This window comes from Pezoporus wallicus, unplaced genomic scaffold (assembly GCF_028554395.1).
Source record: "Pezoporus wallicus isolate ANWC-B61680 ecotype Strahan unplaced genomic scaffold, APGP_CSIRO_Pwel_v1 contig_14689, whole genome shotgun sequence".
In the NCBI taxonomy this organism is placed as follows: domain Eukaryota; kingdom Metazoa; phylum Chordata; class Aves; order Psittaciformes; family Psittacidae; genus Pezoporus; species Pezoporus wallicus.
In genome coordinates this window covers 221,928-242,050 of record NW_026637698.1, presented here as the reverse complement: position 1 = coordinate 242,050, position 20,123 = coordinate 221,928, and the positions used below count along the sequence as shown (strand labels likewise).

General features: G+C 41.7%; 1 protein-coding gene across 3 annotated transcripts; it reads right to left on the bottom strand.

The window, feature by feature from the left end:
* Window positions 1–847: 847 nt before the first annotated feature.
* Window positions 848–19,028, bottom strand: CUNH1orf159 (chromosome unknown C1orf159 homolog). 3 transcript variants are annotated; one of them, XM_057407234.1, is made up of 10 exons: window positions 18,890–19,028; window positions 17,278–17,394; window positions 12,859–12,949; window positions 11,396–11,471; window positions 9,360–9,464; window positions 8,438–8,503; window positions 6,988–7,122; window positions 4,883–4,908; window positions 4,539–4,569; window positions 848–3,537 (listed from the first exon to the last, which is right to left on the bottom strand). In XM_057407234.1, exons 3-10 carry the CDS (start codon window positions 12,928–12,930, stop codon window positions 3,440–3,442), a joined length of 609 nt encoding a protein of 202 aa, XP_057263217.1. In that variant the 5' UTR covers window positions 12,931–12,949; window positions 17,278–17,394; window positions 18,890–19,028; the 3' UTR covers window positions 848–3,439. The 3 variants fall into 3 exon arrangements, with proteins under 3 accessions (XP_057263217.1, XP_057263215.1, XP_057263216.1); XM_057407232.1 differs by lacking the exons at window positions 17,278–17,394; window positions 18,890–19,028 and adding an exon at window positions 13,102–13,508; XM_057407233.1 differs by lacking the exons at window positions 4,883–4,908; window positions 17,278–17,394; window positions 18,890–19,028 and adding an exon at window positions 13,102–13,513.
* Between the last annotated feature and the right edge of the window lie 1,095 nt (window positions 19,029–20,123).

Genomic DNA, 20,123 nt, shown 5'->3' with positions numbered 1-20,123 from the left:
AGTTTATTAGACTTGCCACAGTGCATGCACAGGGGGCATTAAAGCATTTGGTTCATCTTTCCTCATCAGCATACTTCACCCAGTGCAGCATCTCTCTCATACATAAGGCTACTTCAGTTAGTTTGTGAGGGAAAAAGAGCACTGCCAAATTTAACTACTAGTATTGCAGACCATATGGCTCAGTATCCCAGTTTCCTCTGGCTCAGCTCTTGTTATTATGGATTGTTTTGGCAACTGGAGTTAAGAACACAAGATAGGTTTGTAAGAGAAATCCAACAAGAGAACCAAATTCCCAGGGAGGGATGGGAAAGGGAAAAAAGAACACACTTTAAATTAAGCAGAGATCAGATGGGGGAAGATAGCCAAACCCCTAAACGCAAGACCATAATCTTCACTTCAACTGATACGAAATTGGCCTGATTATCTCAATTTCTGGTATATTTGGCACTGTTTAACAGCCTCCTCTTTGAAAGCTTTCCTGCTACTCCTGCTGCCTTCTTCAAATGAGATTTAAGTAAACACTCTCTACTATAAAAACTGTCATTTACGAAAGCTATATTCTCTGCTAATGAGTTACTTTCGTGCCACTACACTAAGGCCATTACGGGTGGCTTTTGCCATCCGGTTATAAGGTGTAAAGAATGATCCTGCAGAAGAACAGCCTGGCTCTCCCTCCTCTACAGCAGGACTGGGCAAGATCACACATGAGACCTTTGTCTTTCTCCCTTTAGTTCTGGAGAAGGTAACATACCACATGAGCTGAAACAATGATCTACTTCGGGTGCTCATTTTGCTCCTGTCATTCTGTGTGCTTGAGAAGGAAACACATGAAAGACCTCCAGAGTCCTTAAAATAAAAAAGGTCAAATATGTTTATTTTGGCACAATTTAAAAATATACAAATACATTAAATATCAGGGGTCATTAAAGCCAATTTCTTAAAATATATAGGTAGGGATTATTATTTAGGAGGGAGATGGAAACCAAACCACCACATTATATATCTGACAGTGCAAACGGATGAGAAACTGTTTAGAGCAGGAGTCTACTGTGTCAGACAACAACAAAAGCTGAACAGTTCCTGAAACACAAGAAAAATAGTAGAAATGTTCCATTTAAAAGAGTCTGTTGGCTGGGAAAAGAGCATGGAAGGGGAAGAGAGATGTTATCATTGAAACTTGGCTGCACAGGAGTTCGAGCATTAAACTCAGTTACAATATGCACTTGAGGATAAGAGTTCAGACAGTACAATGACATGAATAATCCTTCAATAATTTATGTGTAGAAAGAATACATTAGCAACTAAGCAATACAAGAATGCACTATCATTGACACACTGGCAAGCAGAAAGTCCCTGCTTTCAAAGGTGTAGTTTCTTGGTATTATTTGCATAGTTACTCCTTTTTCCTTAGTGGTTAAGGAAATACTCAGCAACTAAGTTCAGGAAAAACCTATGACCTCCAGACATCATTTCTACCTGTGGAAAATGGCAGCAGCACAGAGATAAAAAGACATCAAAATGACAGAAACAAAACTGCCACTTCCTGAACTTGGAAGATAGGAACTAGAAAGCACATTTCAGACTGAAAGGGCCTCAAAATGGAATTGTCTGCTGCCTTGGTTTTGTCAAGTAGAATAAAAAATGTACTTATCATTGTGAAAGACAATCTTAAGTTTCTTCATACAGCAATTCAGGCTTTGTTTTTGGCACGGGGGCCTCTTCATGGTTTGTTCTTTATTGCAACTCTTTGCCCTAGCTTGTTCGGATGCTACAAGAGAGCTCATTACCTTGTGAGGGGAGAGATAAAAGTCAGTACAATCACACTGAACCTTACATAAACCCAGGTGTCTTCAATAAGATAAATATATCTCCTCCCATTCCAGTTCTCATCTTTTAGCCACTGAGAAAAGGGAATCTGGATCACAAGGTTTGGACTCTCCATATGGATGTCATGTCAGCTCAAGACAGTTCCGTTCACATTTTCCTGAAAACAAGAACTGACTGTTCCACTTTATGTTCATGCCAATGGGTGCTGATGAAGAGCTTCCAAGCGATTTATTTTAGGAGCACAGCCCCACAAGGGAGTGCCAGCTAAACCAAAACGGGCAACAGCAACACAGGTAGGTGGGAATGCACAAGCTGCATAGTTAGAATTTCACATATGGTGACAGTGACACTCGGACTGATATAGCAAGCTCAGGTTTTTCACTCATTTCCCCTGTCACCCACTCCTATACCCATTCCAGTGTGCCCGTTGCACTGATACAGGTGTCCATGTGGCAGCAGAGTCAACCACATCAGGAAAAGTTGGTCAAAGATAGTCTAACCAAAAAATACTACTTTAATTTCCTGCTGAGGTGACTCCTCAGCCACACCACTGGCATAAGATGGGCAAGGACAAGCATGAAAGTAGGAGCTATTTAGCTGGCACTTCCAACAAGGAAATACTTGTTGAACTCTGTCTTAAGGTGCTGGCCTGCACATCAGGCATGTTAGTGAAGGGCTTGACCAAAGAAACCCCTTATTGCATTGGGAGAAATTCACCTGACCTCTCCAGATCATCTCAACACTCACTGACATGTCTAAAGGATGCACAGCTTCTCTGCAGGAATTTGGGTTTCCCTTCAAGTGCTGTGTTAAGGGAAGGAAGCTAGCAAAGACAGTCTTGGCAGCACACACATACCAGCCTATCAGTTACAAAGCCATAGCAAATGGCTTTTTATCCAAGGAGTGAGCTGAAGTCAGATGGAAAAGCTTCCCAACAAATTCCCACATTTGGGATTGGACCCATACTGACCACGGCCTTCAAAAGCACCAAGAACAAGAGTATCTGGACAGTGTGTCTATATTCACAGTTAAAAACCAGGGTCAGCTATGTCAAAGGCTGAAGAGAATGCTTCAGGAGGCATCAGTTTTTGCTTCAAAAGGATACTGAACGTGAAGTGTTGTTATAGTGTCCTAGAACATTATAGCAGTGGCACTTAGTGTCAGCACGTACAAGTGGGTCCTTCAAACAAGTCCTCATCCTTGAGTGATCCCAGTATTTTCTGTTGGCCAGCAGCATCGAGACATTCAGCTCTGGGGACACAGAACACACCACAACACAGGAAGAAGAACTTGCCAAAACTGAAAGTGTAACAAAGAAAGGCAGATTCTTTATAAAGGTTTCAAACACAGCATCTGTAGGAGACAAATGGAACCACAGAGCTGGGATAGTGCATTTCAAGATCACCAAAGCACTGAACTGGATGTAGCCTGTCATCAGTGTCTTTGCATTAGTTCATTTCTCTGTTAACATTTGGCACAATCCCTTTTGACACAGTAATTTGGCTTCCATTTAGGTCAGCTGCTTGCGATGTTTTCCTGGCACTTCAGTGGATTCAGAAAGAGCTTCTTTCACACTGTGTACACTTATCAAGTCCTCAGTCAAGAAGGAAGGCTAAACATTGCTGACCCTGGTTTCGGAAGAAGAGATCATAGCAGCAGATGCAGATGTCACTAGTGACCGCTCCCGTCTGACATATCGCGGCTTCCGAACTGAAAGGGTGGGCACAGAAAGATCATTAGCACCTGTATTGTCATGCTTTTATCATCCATTCATACCACCACAAGGAAACCAACACTTCCTGAGTGACCAAAGTCACTCTGGATCTTATAAACCCCAAACACCACATACTAAAACCAAACCGCAAAACCCCTACATAGAGCTGATGTGGTAAAAGGCCACAAATACACTTGTTAAGCAAGCTTCTAATGGACTAATAAATCAGGTGCTCATTTCAAACTGGCATCTCTGTTATTTAGAATCATAGAATGGTTAGGGTTGGAAAGGACCTTAAAATCACCTAGTTCCAACCCCCTGCTACGGGCAGGGACACCTCACACTAGACCATGTCGCCCAAGGCTCTGTCCAGCCTGGCCTCAAACACTGCCAAGGATGGAGCATTTACAACTTCTTTGGGCAACCTGTGCCAGGGCCTCAGCACCTTCAGAGTAAAGAACTTCTTCCTTATATCTAACCTGAACTTCCCTGTTTCAGTTTGAACCCATCACCCCTTGTCCTATCACTACATCACTACACCAGCATCCTTGTAGCCCCCTTCAGATACTGGAAACTGCTCTGAGATGACCACACAGCTTCTCTTCTCCAGGGTTTACAGTACATGCAGCTTTCCATTTGCAGCCCTAACAAAAACCTCCACAACTGTACTTTCTTCTTAATTGTAGCACCTTGATTAAAAAAGGCCTATGCACACATGAGAAGCAAGACCAGGAATGTAGCTGAACTCGGAAGGCCATTATTACTTAATATCTTAGAAGACTGGGTCAGTCTCACCTTTAAGTCACCACAAGTTCTGTCACTGTCTGGAAAGTTCAAGCACAGAGACAACGTATTTTACTGTATGGCCCTGGCCAAATAAATCCACTTTCCTAGTCACTCTAAATCTGTACCATTTTCTATCATTTTTTTGCCTGCTTTTCAATATGAGATGAGTGAAAAGGAAGCCAACAACATGCTCTAGAGAACAGTTCCTCACCTGAAGAAGATGGGGGAGGTATCATGGATGCCTGCATAACAGAAGAATGAGCATGTCAGACAAAGCAACTTTTGTCTTCACAGTCTTTCATTACAAAATACAGGAACATTTTAGGGTTCCAGTACTATTTACTGTGTAAATCACTGGAGAAAGTAGCTCAACAGAGTCTGTATGGTCAGTATTTATCTTTCACTTTTTTCCCAGTTTGGACAAAGAACCCCAAAACAGCTTTTATTTTTATTTCTGATTAAGTAGCTCCCTGATGAACTGTCAGAACATGAAGTTATGATGTACTTGATGTTTTATGCTTGCTTGCTCCTATTGGAAGGGCAGAATTTACTTACTGTTTCACTAGGCTGGAGAACAGATGCTAAAAGAGAGAAAGAGAGAGACTAACCATCATTAATCTAGAAGGCTAGAACTGGTAGTGTTCTAAACATACATGCATGCAACAGAGCAGTTCCATTGTTAAAATAATAGTTTTGCAACAAAGACTATCAAACCAGAGCAGAACATTCAGAAAGCCCATTAGTAGAATAGACTTTCTGTAGGAGTCCTTTCAGGATTAGAGATAAAGGATTGCAAAGTTCTCCATGTATGACTTATTGTGCTTGCAAAGAAGGTAGCCACAGCAATAGCTTTTTAATATGAAGCTTCTTCAGTAGGAAAAACAGCACTTGGAGCCAACTGCCAGGCAGTACAAATAGAAAACAACTGAGCAGTGAAAGATCCAATCCTTTTATACAAGAGGTTGCCCACTTTATTTGCCATGTGACAATCATCCTCTAGACAGCATGAAAGCTAACATGATAACAGGCAGAGAAATGTTTCTAGTGCTTTTCCTTCAGAGGACATCAATGCTTTAGCCTGCTGGACCAGAGTGCACTATCAGTACAAAATGCAGCTGTCAGACCAGTACCACTGAAGCCTCAGAAATCTGGTGTCCTGCCAGCTTCAAAATGTCATAGTACAACAGCTCCTGGCCCACTTAAAAACTGCAGGAGAATCTTGTACTAACCGTATTTACCTGAAGACACATGCCAAAGCAACCTAGGGTTGTCAATATGGCAGTTGTGATTAGGATACTAGCAGTTCCTATGGCACTACTGATCAATATAGACCTTCGGTAGCTACTTTGACATGAAACATCACACTCCTCACAGAGACTGGGAATGTGATGATCCATGAAGTTACTATGACTGGATACAACACTCTTAGCCAAACAATTGAATGATACTGCTCTACCCACACCCTTTTCTCTTTTTAAGCTTATTTCTATTATGACAGTCTAGCTTCAACTTGGTCCTGTAAGCTGTGAAAGAAGATAACAGAAGGTGTATTTATTTAGCAGACCTAACCAGTAAACAGCTTGCTTTCAACAGAAGGAGCTCTAACACAGCAAATGCTGTGCCAGAGGTTGTCATGGGAATCATTCAAAGGGAATACAAAACTGTATAGAAAGGGTGAGACAGAGTCATAGATCAAACTCAGTTTCACACAAAATACTGGGCAGAATGGAGACAGCACATCCCACTGTTTGCTCACCATCTCCTAGAAACTGCAGACCAGCAAAACGTGGATGCACAGAACAACTTCAAACTGAAGCATCTGAACAGGCCAGATGTCTACATAGAGCCTTAGTGCCCTATAGCTAAGCACATCCCAGGTGTTCTTTCCCTAGCTTTTCTGCAGTCACTTTGGCATGAAGTCAGCTCACTGCGTTTTAGTTACATGGCTTCATTGCTCAGAAGAGGGATGGCAGAAATCAAGAATAAATTTCATTATAAAAAGAAAAGCTAAGGGGTGTTTGCTTTAAAAATAATGAGGCAGTTGACTCTTCCAAGCCCCAGTAGCTCCTGCATCTAGAGGGCAAACACAGGTGAATGAGGAGTGCAATAATGAGGAACCTCACATTCCATTCCCTTTCTCCTGCTAACACATCCATGGTAAGTACACTGCCCTTTAGCATTACAATTCCCTTCTCTCCAAACCAAGAAAAACAACTGTTTTTTGTAAAGCTTTATAGATATCTGGCATTTTGTGTACTGAAATAAACAAATAGGATTAAGTTCCATAAGAATGCCCTCTGTGCAAAAAGCACTCATGGATTCCTTTCCTCCCTTTCTGAAATCAGGTATCAGTGACAACTAATGTCAAGTACTGTACTCTGGCAAACCTTTGAAAGCCATAGCTGGATTAGTGAGAGATATTGTGTGATATGCACCCAAGCACAGCAAGAAGAGACATCCTAAACACTGCTGTGAAAACATGATACCATAAACACATAGCAGGGGGAAAAAAGTCATTAGTTTGCATTGCTTTGGATGATCAAGAGACAGCAGTAGGTACAGTAGAACACTGCCAGGAAGAAACTGAAAAGGTTTTCAATTCAGAAACTAAGCAAAAGCCAAAACTGGAGAGATTAAATAGACAATTAGAGGTATTTTACCTTTATTTCTTCTGTAGAAAACATTAGGAAGTTTATTGGCACGTTTGAGGTAGAAGAAAGAAGCAACAGAGAGAATCAGGAATACACTGATGAAAAATGTCCCTAAGATGAGAGAGGCTGCCACTTCTGGGCCCCCTGTACAGAGACAAAATATTTAAAGAGAGAGAGAAAGAGAAAACAGACCATTATTCACTAGAAATCTCTTCTAATAGAAGGGTTAAAGATATAAAACAAGTTCCTGATATTCACAGGAGGGGAAATGAAAAATTGGTGGTGTGCTGTTTTTTAATATACAGACAGACCTCAGTGAAACCCTTGCAAAGACCTTTTAATACTCATTTCATTCGATGAACAACTTCCTAGTGCAACCTGCCTAATGTCAGGAAAGCCTCAGTCCCTACTTTTCTGAAGATACCCACAAATTGTTAATCCATCCTTCTGTTTCTTTGATATAACTTTTGCAACCAGTGCTGGGAGGCACTCAACATTAATACTGTTCTTCTTAATGAAGTCTCCTAAAGACAGGACCTGTCAACAGTCAATATACCACTGGTACAATACACCCAATATTATGTTTTCCACAAGTGACTGATACAGAAACCATCCCCATGAGGCAAACACTGGCAAAAGGTGCCCTCCTTCACCTCTATTCTGCTTTCCCTGCTTCAAAAAATGCCCTGTATATTTATTCTGCTTCTTTATTTATTTATGATCCCAAAGAGCAAGCATTTTAAGAAACAAAAGTTGTTTATGATCTTGTCACAGGCAAACTGGGACAACAGATCTGACAAGCTCTGCTTGAGAAGTCTTCATTCTGAAGAGCACTAGATACTTCCAGTCAAGTATAGACTCATGCCAGGACGAATGTTAGAAAGGCATCAGCAGCATCCAAGTCTGAAGCTAAAACAATCGTGATTTAGCTTTCCTTTTTAAGAACACTGACCTAAATCATATCATTTGGCATCTTATCTCTTGCAATGCTGCTACCTAAATAGTCTCAGTTTGTATTATTCTTACCAGTGTCAAACAAGCATTTTTAGGAGATGAATTAACAGAAATGAGTGGTCAGCAGTGATAAAATCAGCCTATAGGAAGGCTAACCAAGATGTAACACTTGGGTAACATATTGCCTCACCCCCCAAACCAAAGCTCTTGCAGCATAAGGTTCAAAACTCAAAGTGATTTATGAAACCCCACAAGAACACTGGGACAAGATGAAAGAACCATTCAGTAATATACAGTTACCTCAAAATTCAGCTCTAAGACTTACAAAAGATTCTGTTCAGAACAAGCCAGAAACAGGAAAAATGGCTTTTACATTTAGAATGAAGCCTATGCTATAGAAAAAAAAACCATTTTACAACTTGTTTCAAATGCAATGTCATGAAGGGGCTGGTATGCAGTGAATAATCCCAAAGCCTGCTCTCAGTAGCTGTTTGCATTTACTCACCTATGTTCTGGATGAAAGGAGTCACGGTGCTTATATTCATTTGGAAATTCATTCCTCTGATCCCAACTGGAATCAAAGAGAAGTTTTCTTTCAGTAAAATCTGACAAACGCTACAGGTTTGTTGGAAATCTCAATAAAAGGCTATTATATTTCTGAGTAATTATTTGATATTGTGTAAGAATCCTGATTTCTCCCATGAAAAAAAAAAAACATACTTTACAGTATTGTTGAGAATTTCAAAAGAAAGAAGCAAACAAACATCATAAAATATCCAAAAAGAAAAGAATTCACTTGCGCATTTCCCACTTAGAAACTTAGATGAAGTTTCTTATCTCTTCCATCAGAAACATTTACAAGGAAGTGAATGGTTCTCACCTCAAAGAACACATACAAAATGAATCCAACTTTCTTAACAGAGATTTTTCAAACAGCTCTAGTACAATCTGAGCTGGTTTGTGCTCTGGAAAAGTCTCCAACAGCAACTGCCTTTTTCTTACAGCAGAGATTAAAGCAGCCACAAAATTCATGTTCACTTTATGTCTGGCACAGGTCATACCCTGCAAGTTGAATCATTTTGATGTTTTTACTTTTTAATGTTGCATTTGGCTTCACAGATTAGGTACTTTTAATACATAGCAAGAGTTGGATTTGTTTTCCCCCTTCTAAACTCTTGGACTGTTTCCATTCTGCACAGTTCCTGCAAATCAAATTTCAAAGTTTCCATAGGTTTTGTTACGTGTTCGAAAGCTCACAGATAAATCAGGACTTTGGGAAAGGTTGAAGTGTTACAAGGGAGAAGGGAAAAAGTTAATCTGAATCATTTGATGCCTTCTTGAACACTCTTTGCAGGACCGCACATGCAAGGAGAGATCGCAGTACCAAAATCCCCCCCTTCAAAAGAAAGGGATGGTAAATGACTCACTATTTCTGCATTCAGTCAGATTGTAAACAGATGAAACAGGAAGGGTTTCATTTTTGCATTTAATGCAGCTGCTACTACCATCCTCATTCCATTGTCTGTAACAACCTGCATAAGAATAAGATGTACAGAGGTGTGAAACAACAAAAGCCATCCTCGAGATCTTTCCTAGTCTTCAGAAAGAGGTAGAGGCAACAAACTCCTTCTGTCTGTCGACCAGTTACAAACATCTCCTGCTTCCTATCATGTTCTACAAGTTAAAAGGTTTCATTCCAAAGTGTTTGTTCCATGACAGGTAGACTCTTTCAAGGGCCTAAAAGGAGGAAGAGTTACAAGCAAACAACTCCCAGAGGGCAATTTCAACATAGCTCCATTCACTGCCTCACATGTTTTAGTTTGAAGAAGTGTCTCACAACCTGTAACTACCCTCAACAGTAAAAAAAAGCAGCAGAATTTTACATTTTCAGAGGTCATCCACTGTCAAAACAAAATTTAATGCCATTTTAATATATTGTATCGAAAATGGAAGTAGGCAGGGACAAAGACGCTAAGAATCAGTGTTGTTGGAGGAAGAAAGATGCTGAGGGACCTGTTGTCAATCACTTGAAGCTATAACCACAAATACTGCCACAATGCAGTCTTTTCCCCATGCCTCAGTCCTCTCAAGTATTATACTATTTGTTTCACTTTAAGGAGAAGCCAAACCCGTTCAAACTATTCCGTGACAGATGGCGAGTGGTTTCTATCAGTCACCCTCTCATGCAGGCTGGAACCTGATTAAACTTTCATCTTGGCCTATGTCTTCAATGTTCAGATCTCTCAATTTATGTTTAAATGCACATATTGCTCTGTCTTTGTTAAGACAAAGTAAAAAAGTTAGGCACATCTTCAATAACAACTTCATCTAATACAATAAAGCTGTGGTGGTTTCACTTGAGGTTTAGACTTGAGACATGAAGATTAGAAGGATATTCCTACTAGATCATATTACAGTCTTCATTTAAAGGGAGAAAAACTTCCTGTGCTGGCTAAAATCCAGTTCTATAGAGCCTTGAGCCAAACTGGTATCAATTATTCCATAAAGCAAACCATTAGTAAGGTGCTGATTTGAAAACAGCTCTGCTGCTACGTTTTCCTTAGAGAGAAGCAGCACATTTGATGCTCACAGTAATAAATCATGTCTGATATTTAATCTAAACACGAACAGATCCAATGTAAAGGAAAGACTTTCTATAGTCATAGGAAGGAAGGATCAAAGCACTCAGCTGACACCAAACGTATTGGTAGATTATCAGTTTACAATAAGATTCAAGAGAACACAATCCCATAACCTGGAGACAGTTGACTACACCATATCTAAGATAATTTAGAAGCAGAAATGAATGCCTTAAATGAAGCAACAGGTAGAGAAGCTAACAAACCAGTGAACATAGGCTTAAAATGCTTTAACAACCACCACAAGGAAATGACTGAACCCAGAAGTGGACCTCAATTTTAAAGCCACTAATTCTTCACTCACTTTTACTCTGTCATTTAAAAGAAAATGGCATTAAAAAAAGAGCCCACCCTTCTGCTACTGCTGGAGAGTGTCAAAAGAAGTTTTCCACTTCATTTAGAAGAAAAACATCTCTACATGTAAGGCTCAAGGAGGAGTGAGGCATTCTGTGCTAACAAAGCAATATTGGAATAATTCTTAATGCTCCCTTCAATAGGCATTACAGCATTTTCTGCTTTTATGCTCATTATAGGAGCTTTTAGGGCTTTTAAGCATTTGCAATAGCTCTTACCACAATCCAACTGCACACTAAATAAAAAAAGATAGAGAATAACCTTATTAATAGTTGTCTATTCTCCTTACATGCAAGGACAACATTTGTGAGTCATAAAGGGCTTCACCTTGTGTATACAAAGGAAGCAAGAATTCAATAGGTACATGCACTAATGATTTTTGTTTTCACTCCCTGGTTAACCAGGTGCTGCATTTTGGTGTTAAATGTCAAAACCCATGTGGAATTTTATTAAGCAATGCCACACCATACCTGGACTGCACTGGTTGGATACTGGACAGGAACTGTTGGAATCCAACATATCCACACAGCATTCCGTTTCTGAAACCTAATGAAGGAAATTACATTTCACACAGTTCTTCAGTCGACTAAAATGCTTCAACAACACCAGTCTACAGAGAAATAAGCTGTAACTGCAGGTAAAACTTGCTGTAACTCTCTTGCTGCAGTAAGAGAGAACAAGCTAGGTATACCATCAACCTGATTTTGACCTGGCTGCTGCTACCCAAACACTTTGAGAACAAATGCACACTCTGCCATTGACACTGGACAAAGCCTCCAAGAACTGCTTTACTTGCTAAATCTTCAGTGAAACACAGTTCAGCACCACACAAATATCCTGAGAGATTTGCTCAGAAATAATATTGCAAAAATCAGTGGAAAACCCTAGTTTTCACTAAATTTCCCATGTTGCAAGTGACAATAACCTCTACATTCAGCAAAGCAATCCAGCAGAACTATAAAAGCTTCTTCCTTCCACATTTAATAGCAAAGAATAACTTCATGTATCCTGAAGGCACGTAGCTTATTTTTATAAAAGCCAGTTTCAAAGCTATTTACAAATTACAACAAGCTGTGATATAAGCTTAGAGGTAAACAGTTGTAAGAAACTCCATGATAGATATTAGAACCATCCTGGGTAGACTTGGGCACAGCCACTCTCTGAATCTCTACAAGCAAAATAAAACACAAAACCCCAAAGCCTTTTAAAGTTGTGCAGGTGCATTCCCCTAAAGAATACAGCAAGTCAAATCAGTCTTTAAAAGGGTGAAGTATTCTTGGTGGAAAGTAACAAGACCTTATCTATATTTACCCATAGAAGTAACTTAAATATACCTAACAGGTAACAGCCGGTGCTACCCTGCTTATCAGCAAAAGCCATCGAATCCAGGAGTGACAAAGATCAAAGCTAGCAGGGGAAATGTCTGGGACTGTCAAAACTGAAATTAGGAGGCTACAGTAAAGAGCCAAAAGATCTATAGATAACGTGCTTAAGACCAGTTTCTTACGGGGTTTTGTTGTTCAAACTCTCCTGCAAGGAGAACTTTATACTCTGTGACTTGAAGCAGTGTTTGCTTCAGAGCTTTTCAGCCATTAAAAAAGTTAACTTTTGGGTAATCCAGGTTTGGGGCTGTTTGTAGTTAAACTGCCAAGCAGCTTGAAAAGTGGGATTTTTTGGATCATGCTTTTTTCCACACAGTGTGAGGTGTTGTCAGTTGCATCCCTGCTTGCCTACACAAGCACATGATGAGGAAAAACTCAATGCTGTAATAGGCAATCAGCCATCACAGCAAATTGACCCATTGCCAAAGTTGCAGTTAATGACTGCTAGCAGTATAGATCATTTCTGTTAAATTAGAAAGCCTTCTATAAGCTGCAATGTCAGAGGAAAATAATCTGCTTTATAGCACAGCAAAAAACCATGAAGTACCTACCAAACTTTCAGTAGATTTGCTGGCAACTTCGGCTACAAGTCTAGTTAAGAGAAGCACATATGGCACCTCCATGCCCAGGAAAGATACAGATCTAAATAAGAAAAGGGAAAGAAATCAGAATGTTTTATTAATGACAGAGAAGTTATGCTTGCCTTTTGTTAAGGAACTTTTGCTAACACATTTATTTGAATGCAGAGGCCTTTAAGCTAAATCTGCTGGAGGGGGCGTGGGGGAATGACTTACCTTAGGTTCAAGATACAAATTTGAAGCATTCAGAGTTTTCCCTCCAGCTGCAGAGGGGCAGGCTTCTGGCTATGCAGACTGTGGTTGCTAAGGAACAAGGAGCCTTATCAGTCTGCTCCAAACTGGGCCATGCAGAGACTACTCCACACCCAGGCTCTAAAAATCAATGTGATTGCAACAGAACGGTTACCGCCTGGCACCGCTGCTGATAAGCCTCCCCACAGCTACAGGCTCCTCTCTGCAGCAGTCAACTGTGATGGATTTGGAGCAGGACAGAGAGCACCCACCACTTTGGAAAGGCAGTACTGCAATCATTTTTGTCCATGACAGCACAGTCATGAAGCATTAATGAAGTCTGTTAATAAGGAGGATTTCTCAAGAGCCCAAGAACAGCCCTCCTCAATGTGGAACAGAACATCACAGCCAGCCTTGCTCTTTTCCCCTTCCACTTTCGCTGTGTAACTCCACACATCACCTAAAGGAAGTCCACATCTTTAATTAAATTGTTTGGATAAACTAAAAAGCAATATTGTTCAGACACTCCCTATGTCAGTATTATAATATCTGCCTATTCTCTAGTCAATGTAATGCTGGAAGCCACATCCAGTTCTCAGAACTACTGTACCTGCAGCCTGGTAGCTTTAGGGAAACATAGTCTTTCATATGATAGATAAAACATAGGGATAGACAAGACTCTCTAACCAGAGCTTAACAAGAGGAAAGCATCTGAAAGAAAGGAGGGGAAAACTCCTTTAGTGACTCATTTCACAAACTGAGATTTGTGACTATTTTTGGTAGCTAAGAATCCAGTGGAGGGGTTTTAAATGACGGCAAAAGACGTACCATGACCCTTGGCAACTTGCTTTTCTGAGGAAGACAATCATTGAGCATTTCCTATGATTAATTTCCTTTCATTTTTTTAAGTCATAGCCTGTTGCCCCACCTTCAAAACAAGCTTGATGGGAAAACTTCATATCATCGTCCACCATCAGCTGAAAGCTCTAATATCGACTGAGATCCTGGAAGCCAAACTCCAGCCTTAGTGCTACAACTAATTTTGACAGTGAGGATTGGAGCAGGGGAGGGAAGGTTTGCACTGTTGTGACACCTTCTGATCTAGACGTAACAATGGATGTTGAGTCTGTCAGCAACCATGATTTCATCAGTTCACATTTACATACCCTAATGACACCTATAGTAAAATGAAAAGCAGGCAATCAATGTAAGTGCACTGTGTGCAGTGTTACCTGATGAAGGTTCAGACAGCACCTGATCAGCCATGCTGTTGGAAAGGTAGATTATAGGAACCAAGGAGTGTAAGTAGCAAGGAGCCTTTGTACACACAGATTGACCAGAGTGAGATATTAAGAACTAGACAGCTTCAGGAATGGCACTACCACCACATCCTGGGTGAAAATTAAGATGGGTAATGGCAGTTTATACAACTGCTGGAAAGTGATGGCACTGCCAAAACCAGCAGGGAATGTTTAGCTTTGGGAACCTTATACATATGGAAAGATACATTTGTAATCTACAGCTAAGCTTACACATTGCTGACTAAAAAGCTTTGATGTAATTTTTCAACAGTACCTGAGGTGACAAGATACCTCAAAAGCAAACACCTCCTTTAACAGAAGAGTGAAATCATCTCAGAAGATAAAAGGAGAGGACCTTTCTAGAATGCAGCTCCTACACCCAAAAGCAGAGGACACCCAGCTGAGAGCTTTGATGGTAACCATTTCTTCTTGAGCACATTTGAACACAACAGAAACTACTTACAACTCAGTAAATGATTGCTGAAGCAGGCATTGCACTTATCTAGTTCGCCAGAGAGCTTTCCACTTGTGTCTAAGTGTACTTATATAAATGCTATGAATAATTCTGGTTTAGATTACATTGGGTATAAATTAATTTACACATTTAACCTCTTAAAAACAGGGGTTTTCTTTTCATGCTTTTCTTGTGAAGTACAAGTTGAATAGCACGACTGTAAGATTCTTCAAGGCAGTCCAGGGGAGTCTAATGTTAAATGGATGTATTTTAAACAAATACACAGAGTTTGCCTTATTACCTATCAGTTTTCTACAATCTATCTTCAGAAATGAGATACTGCTGCTTGGCTGAGAAAGAGTTCCTCTGGTGAAAACAGAGTTGGTAAAGACATTTGCTGATACATTCTTCATTGTTTTGGATGCTAGGCAGGGATTTTTGTCAATACCTGATTATTATAATAGCTGTAAATACTCAGAAAAGGCAGAAGAAAAAGGGATTTGTTTAAACAAGTATATTCTTGTTATGTAGAAAAAGACTTATTTGCAGGAACAACTCATACTAAACAAGAAAACATTTGTAAAACTAACCCCTTCTAAGTGCCTGAACCTCCTCTTTGTGAATGCAAATAGCTGTATAGCAAAAGCTCAATAATGGTTTTATTTCCATCCCTGAAATAAATCAAGATACTAATCAACAGTACTGCTGCATTTATGGGCAGATACTTGTTCACAGCCACTAGTGATTCTAACAAACTAGAACATGTGCCCTGCAGCTGTTCCAAGTAGAAATAGGACACAAGATCTATCTGCCCTCGATTCATCAGCCAATATTTTTTATTTCAGTGAGAGAGAGACAGTATCTAAGCTTACATGTATAAATATCTCTCTCTATATATAAGCTTATGTATATAAACACACACATATATATATGCGTATGTGGTTGTTTGGTTGCTTTTCTATTTGAACCAATTTTAATCACAGGAAAATGAAAGCAGAGATGAACAAACTGCTTTAAAGCTTCCAAACATAGGAGATGTATGTCATATTTCCTCAATTTACATTTTACTCCAGGTCCCAAAGCCACTTCTTCACATCCTGCTGGATTTGCTCTCTGCCAGTAAAAATTAGAAGCCTATTAACATAATATATAATATTAATATGTAATAATATATAAATAGCACTGGCCTGTATGAGACAGAAATTCAAGCTCTTTTTTTAGGCTAATACCCATGAAAGATATCAGACAAACTTAGGCATCCATATTGTTTTTATATGTAACCATCTGGAAAACATACATAGTGTTCCTAAAGTCTGGTTGTGCCACACCTCAGCAAGGTTGAAAAGAGCTTGTAAGTTGTAAGTCAGAGCCTAAATCAAGTGCAGAACTTCCAAGACAGCAACCTTAAGTAGGGATTTGTACTGTTAATGAGCCTCCCTAAACCCATGGAATTAACACAACCCATTTTACTGCTTTTCAGCCCCAAGTCAATCATAGATGTTCTACCGATGATATTTTAGGCCGTAATTTTAACTTCAGAAAGGAAAAAGCCCTAAAGCCTCCAAGACATTCAGTATACACCAATACTAAGTATGCCTCTGAATGAGGTAGCTGAAGCTTTAGTTTTTACATTAACTATGTGAATGTGATCAGGATCAGACACAGCAAAACCCACACAAATTGTTTTGCACACCCACGGCAGAACAATGTATGACCCCTAGAATATGTTTCATGTTTGGCAGCATTTTCTCTTTGGATTCTGGCAAAAAAAAGATAAAGGCATGCACAAACGGGAGCCCAGATTAGAAAGCATTTATGCTCGAGATGCCAACACAGTTTTGGGAACACTGACTTTGTAATTAAAACGAGTATTTCACACCAGAGTTCCACATTTGAAACAAATTTCAAATCACTGTCAACTTGGAGCTCAAGTGCCACCACACACAAGCTAAACAGATCAAGATTCACTAAGGGAATTCTTCCTCTCATTGCTTTTAAAAGGAACTCAATTCATGAACGCTAAGCGCTAGAAGGCATTTTCCTCCCACTCCTGGAAGCAAGTGATCTTTAATTCATCTTTCTACCTACATTTTCCATACTAGAGCTGTGTGTCTATTATTCCTGTTGTATCATCAGTGTCTTTCTTGCTTAAAGTGCTGCTGGAGGACTGCTTGAGTAAAGTAATTTTTTCAGGTAGGTGGAAAAGGAAACACTACCTAAATTTCAGGTGGTTTTATAATTCACTCAACAGACCAAAGAATGAAACTCTATCACACTCATTCCACTGCCAAAGGCTCCTTAATTCTGATGTGACCTTGAATTAGTCACGATGAAACAGCAACACCAGGAAAGTCAAAATGCAGCCTCACAAGCAACAGACTTGTAAAGGCCTGAACTCTCACTCACCAGCTCCTTCAGAGGCATGCACCAGAACACTGCATCTTCCCCGGATAACACCCAACACTTGCGGTATGCGGTTTGCTGCTAATTTCTCATTGACGCTGCAAGTGTTTCACAATAAACCTGCAAGGAAGAAGAACAGATAAGGTTGTGCTTAGAACAATCTTTTATAAATTAGAGCTGAAGAAGGACTTGTTTTTCCAGCTTTCTTAGCATGCACCCATGCAAAGAAAGACTATCCCTCCCCTTACATCAAAACAACTGGGTAACAGGCCAGCAACCAGCAATTAAAACCACACGCACCTTCTGTTTCAGACAATGAAGATATCTACTTTAAGCTGGGGCTTTGCTTCAAAAGCAGTTATATGCTTAGAGCAAACACCAATTAACACCAACAACAAATTCCTTGTTGTTCTGTCAACAATAAATCTGGCAGTAAGGCATTCTGCTGTTACAACAGTAGTGGCAGCCTCTAAAAACCGAGAGCAGAACTGAATACAAGTGCAATCTGGTTGCCAATAGCATAACTATACGCTACAGGGAAAGATGCCTTGGAAGCTGAAGAGATGCATGGCCTGAATAGTGCAATAAAACTCTGTGTTATAGAAGTACATATTTGCTCGTGTATCCAGAAAAATAAAAAGCCAAAACCTCACAACCCTAAAAACCCTCCGATTGACAAAAAACTGGCAAACTGAGTTAGTTTATTAGGAAAAAAGTATCTAATGTTTTATTGGACCAAAAGTTTTATTTAAAAAGTTTTATTATTTATTATAAAGTTTTATTATCTCCTGTGGAGTCAGGCTGAGAGAGCTGGGCTGGTTCAGCCTGGAGATGAGAAGGCTCCTGAAGGGGAGTCCTTAGAGCAGCTCCAGTGCCTAAAGGGGCTACAGGAAACCTGGAGAGGGGCTTTGGACATAGGATATAGGGACAGGTCAAGGGCAATGGCTTCAACCTGCCCGAGGGGAGACTGAGATGAGCTCTTAGGCAGAAGCTCTTCCCTGTGAGGGTGCTGAGGCGCTGGCACAGGGTGCCCAGAGAAGCTGTGGCTGCCCCATCCCTGGCAGTGTTGAAGGCCAGGTTGGACACAGGGGCTTGGAGCAAGCTGCTCCAGTGGAAGGGGTCCCTGCCCATGGCAGGGGTTGGAACTGGGTGAGCTTTAGGGTCCCTTCCAACCCAAACCAGTCTGGGGTTCTATGATACAGAGAGGGTTCGCCACCTCGAGAACGCCGCCCCTCAAGGTGAATCCCATCACGAACAAGCGCCCTTCGTACAGCGGGGCAAGACGGCGGACCGAGGGGCGACTCTTCGCCAGCCTCACCCCTCACAGCAAACCCCCACCGCCGCTCCCTCAGCCCGCCCGGCCCGCAGAGGGGCTCGGGGGCTCTCCCTCCGCCTGCTCCGCTGGGCCCATACCCTTCACCCGCCCCTTGGGACGCCGCTCGGGGGCCGGCCCCAACACCCTCCCCGCACCGCCGCCCCCGCCCCCCGAACAATGGGGCAACGCCCGGGGACCGGACAACACCCGGGGGCTCGCAGCCCTCCTTCCCCGCCGCCGAACCGCGACCGCTGCCGCCACCAGAGAGTCCCCGTCCGCCCGGCCCCGCCGCTCCCTCACCTGAGGAAACAACCTCCGGCAGCACCGGCGGCAGGCTCCCGTTCGTACCCCCCGCCCTCAGGCGGTGCCCTGCCCGCTGCTTCCCACGGTGACCTGGGAGTTGTAGTTCGCTCCTGCCGGACCACAGCCCGTGTTCGCTGGATGGACCGGCGGCTCGGAACTACAAGTCCCAGCAGCCCCAGCGCCACGCCCTACCTGCGCCCCCCTCCGAGCAGGTGAGTGCCCTCCCTGAGCCCTGCCCCGACGAGCGCCGCCAGCCTGCGCGCGAGGGATGCTGGGAAGGGGAGTCCTGCGTCCTCCAGCGGGTGCGGGGATTGGCGGATTCTGCACTACGACTCCCAGCGTGCCTAGCGCGACGGCCGCCATTTTAGGCGTTGCTTGGCAACGCGGACGCGCAGGGAGGGCCTGTCCATCCCTCTCTCGACAAGCGGCGATATTGCGATCAAAGGATTAAATACTTCATTAAAGAATTAAACACTTCATTAAAGAAGTGTCAGGATAGGGGACACGGGGCTACAGGACGTGTGGACTCCTTCCAAGCCTTTGCACATTACACAAGTCCCTCGGTACCGCCTGACGGCAGCCTCCATCGCATCTCACCCCAATGAGCAACTGAAACGCAGTAAAGGGCAGGATCTTGTGGCAAAGCCAAGACTGAAACAGGAGGCATGGTAAAAACAAGTCACCTTCACACCACAGAAGTTTCCTAGCTCTTGAAAAGGAGAACTGGGATTTGTTCCATTAAAATACAGTAAAATACCAAGATTATAGACAATGCCCAGCATCATTTGGGTGAAGATATCGATCCTATTAAATGCTTTTTAGGTGGGAGTGAATAAATTCTTTGACAATTGCTCTCTCCTGGAGCATATTTTCTCCAAGAAAAACTGAGTGTAATAAGGATAAAAATATTGACCAAGAAACCCCAAATTCAGCTTTGCTGAATATTTATAACTCTACAGATAAAAACTAAATGCAGCTTTCCAAGAATTCCTAATCTGGATACCTCAGAGCAAGTGCGATTTAACCCTTTCAAAGTAGGCGCAATGCTTCCAAGCAGAACCTAGGATCCCAAAGAAAGACTGAAGAAACCAGGAGGAGTTGGAAGGCACCAGTCCTAGAGCTGCTCCCAAAGTGTGGAATGATTCAGTTCGTTTTGCTGAAGAGCTGAAAGTGGATGGTTCAATGTGCTGCTTTCTGCTCCCTGGGTGCAGCACCCAGCGATAGACTCACA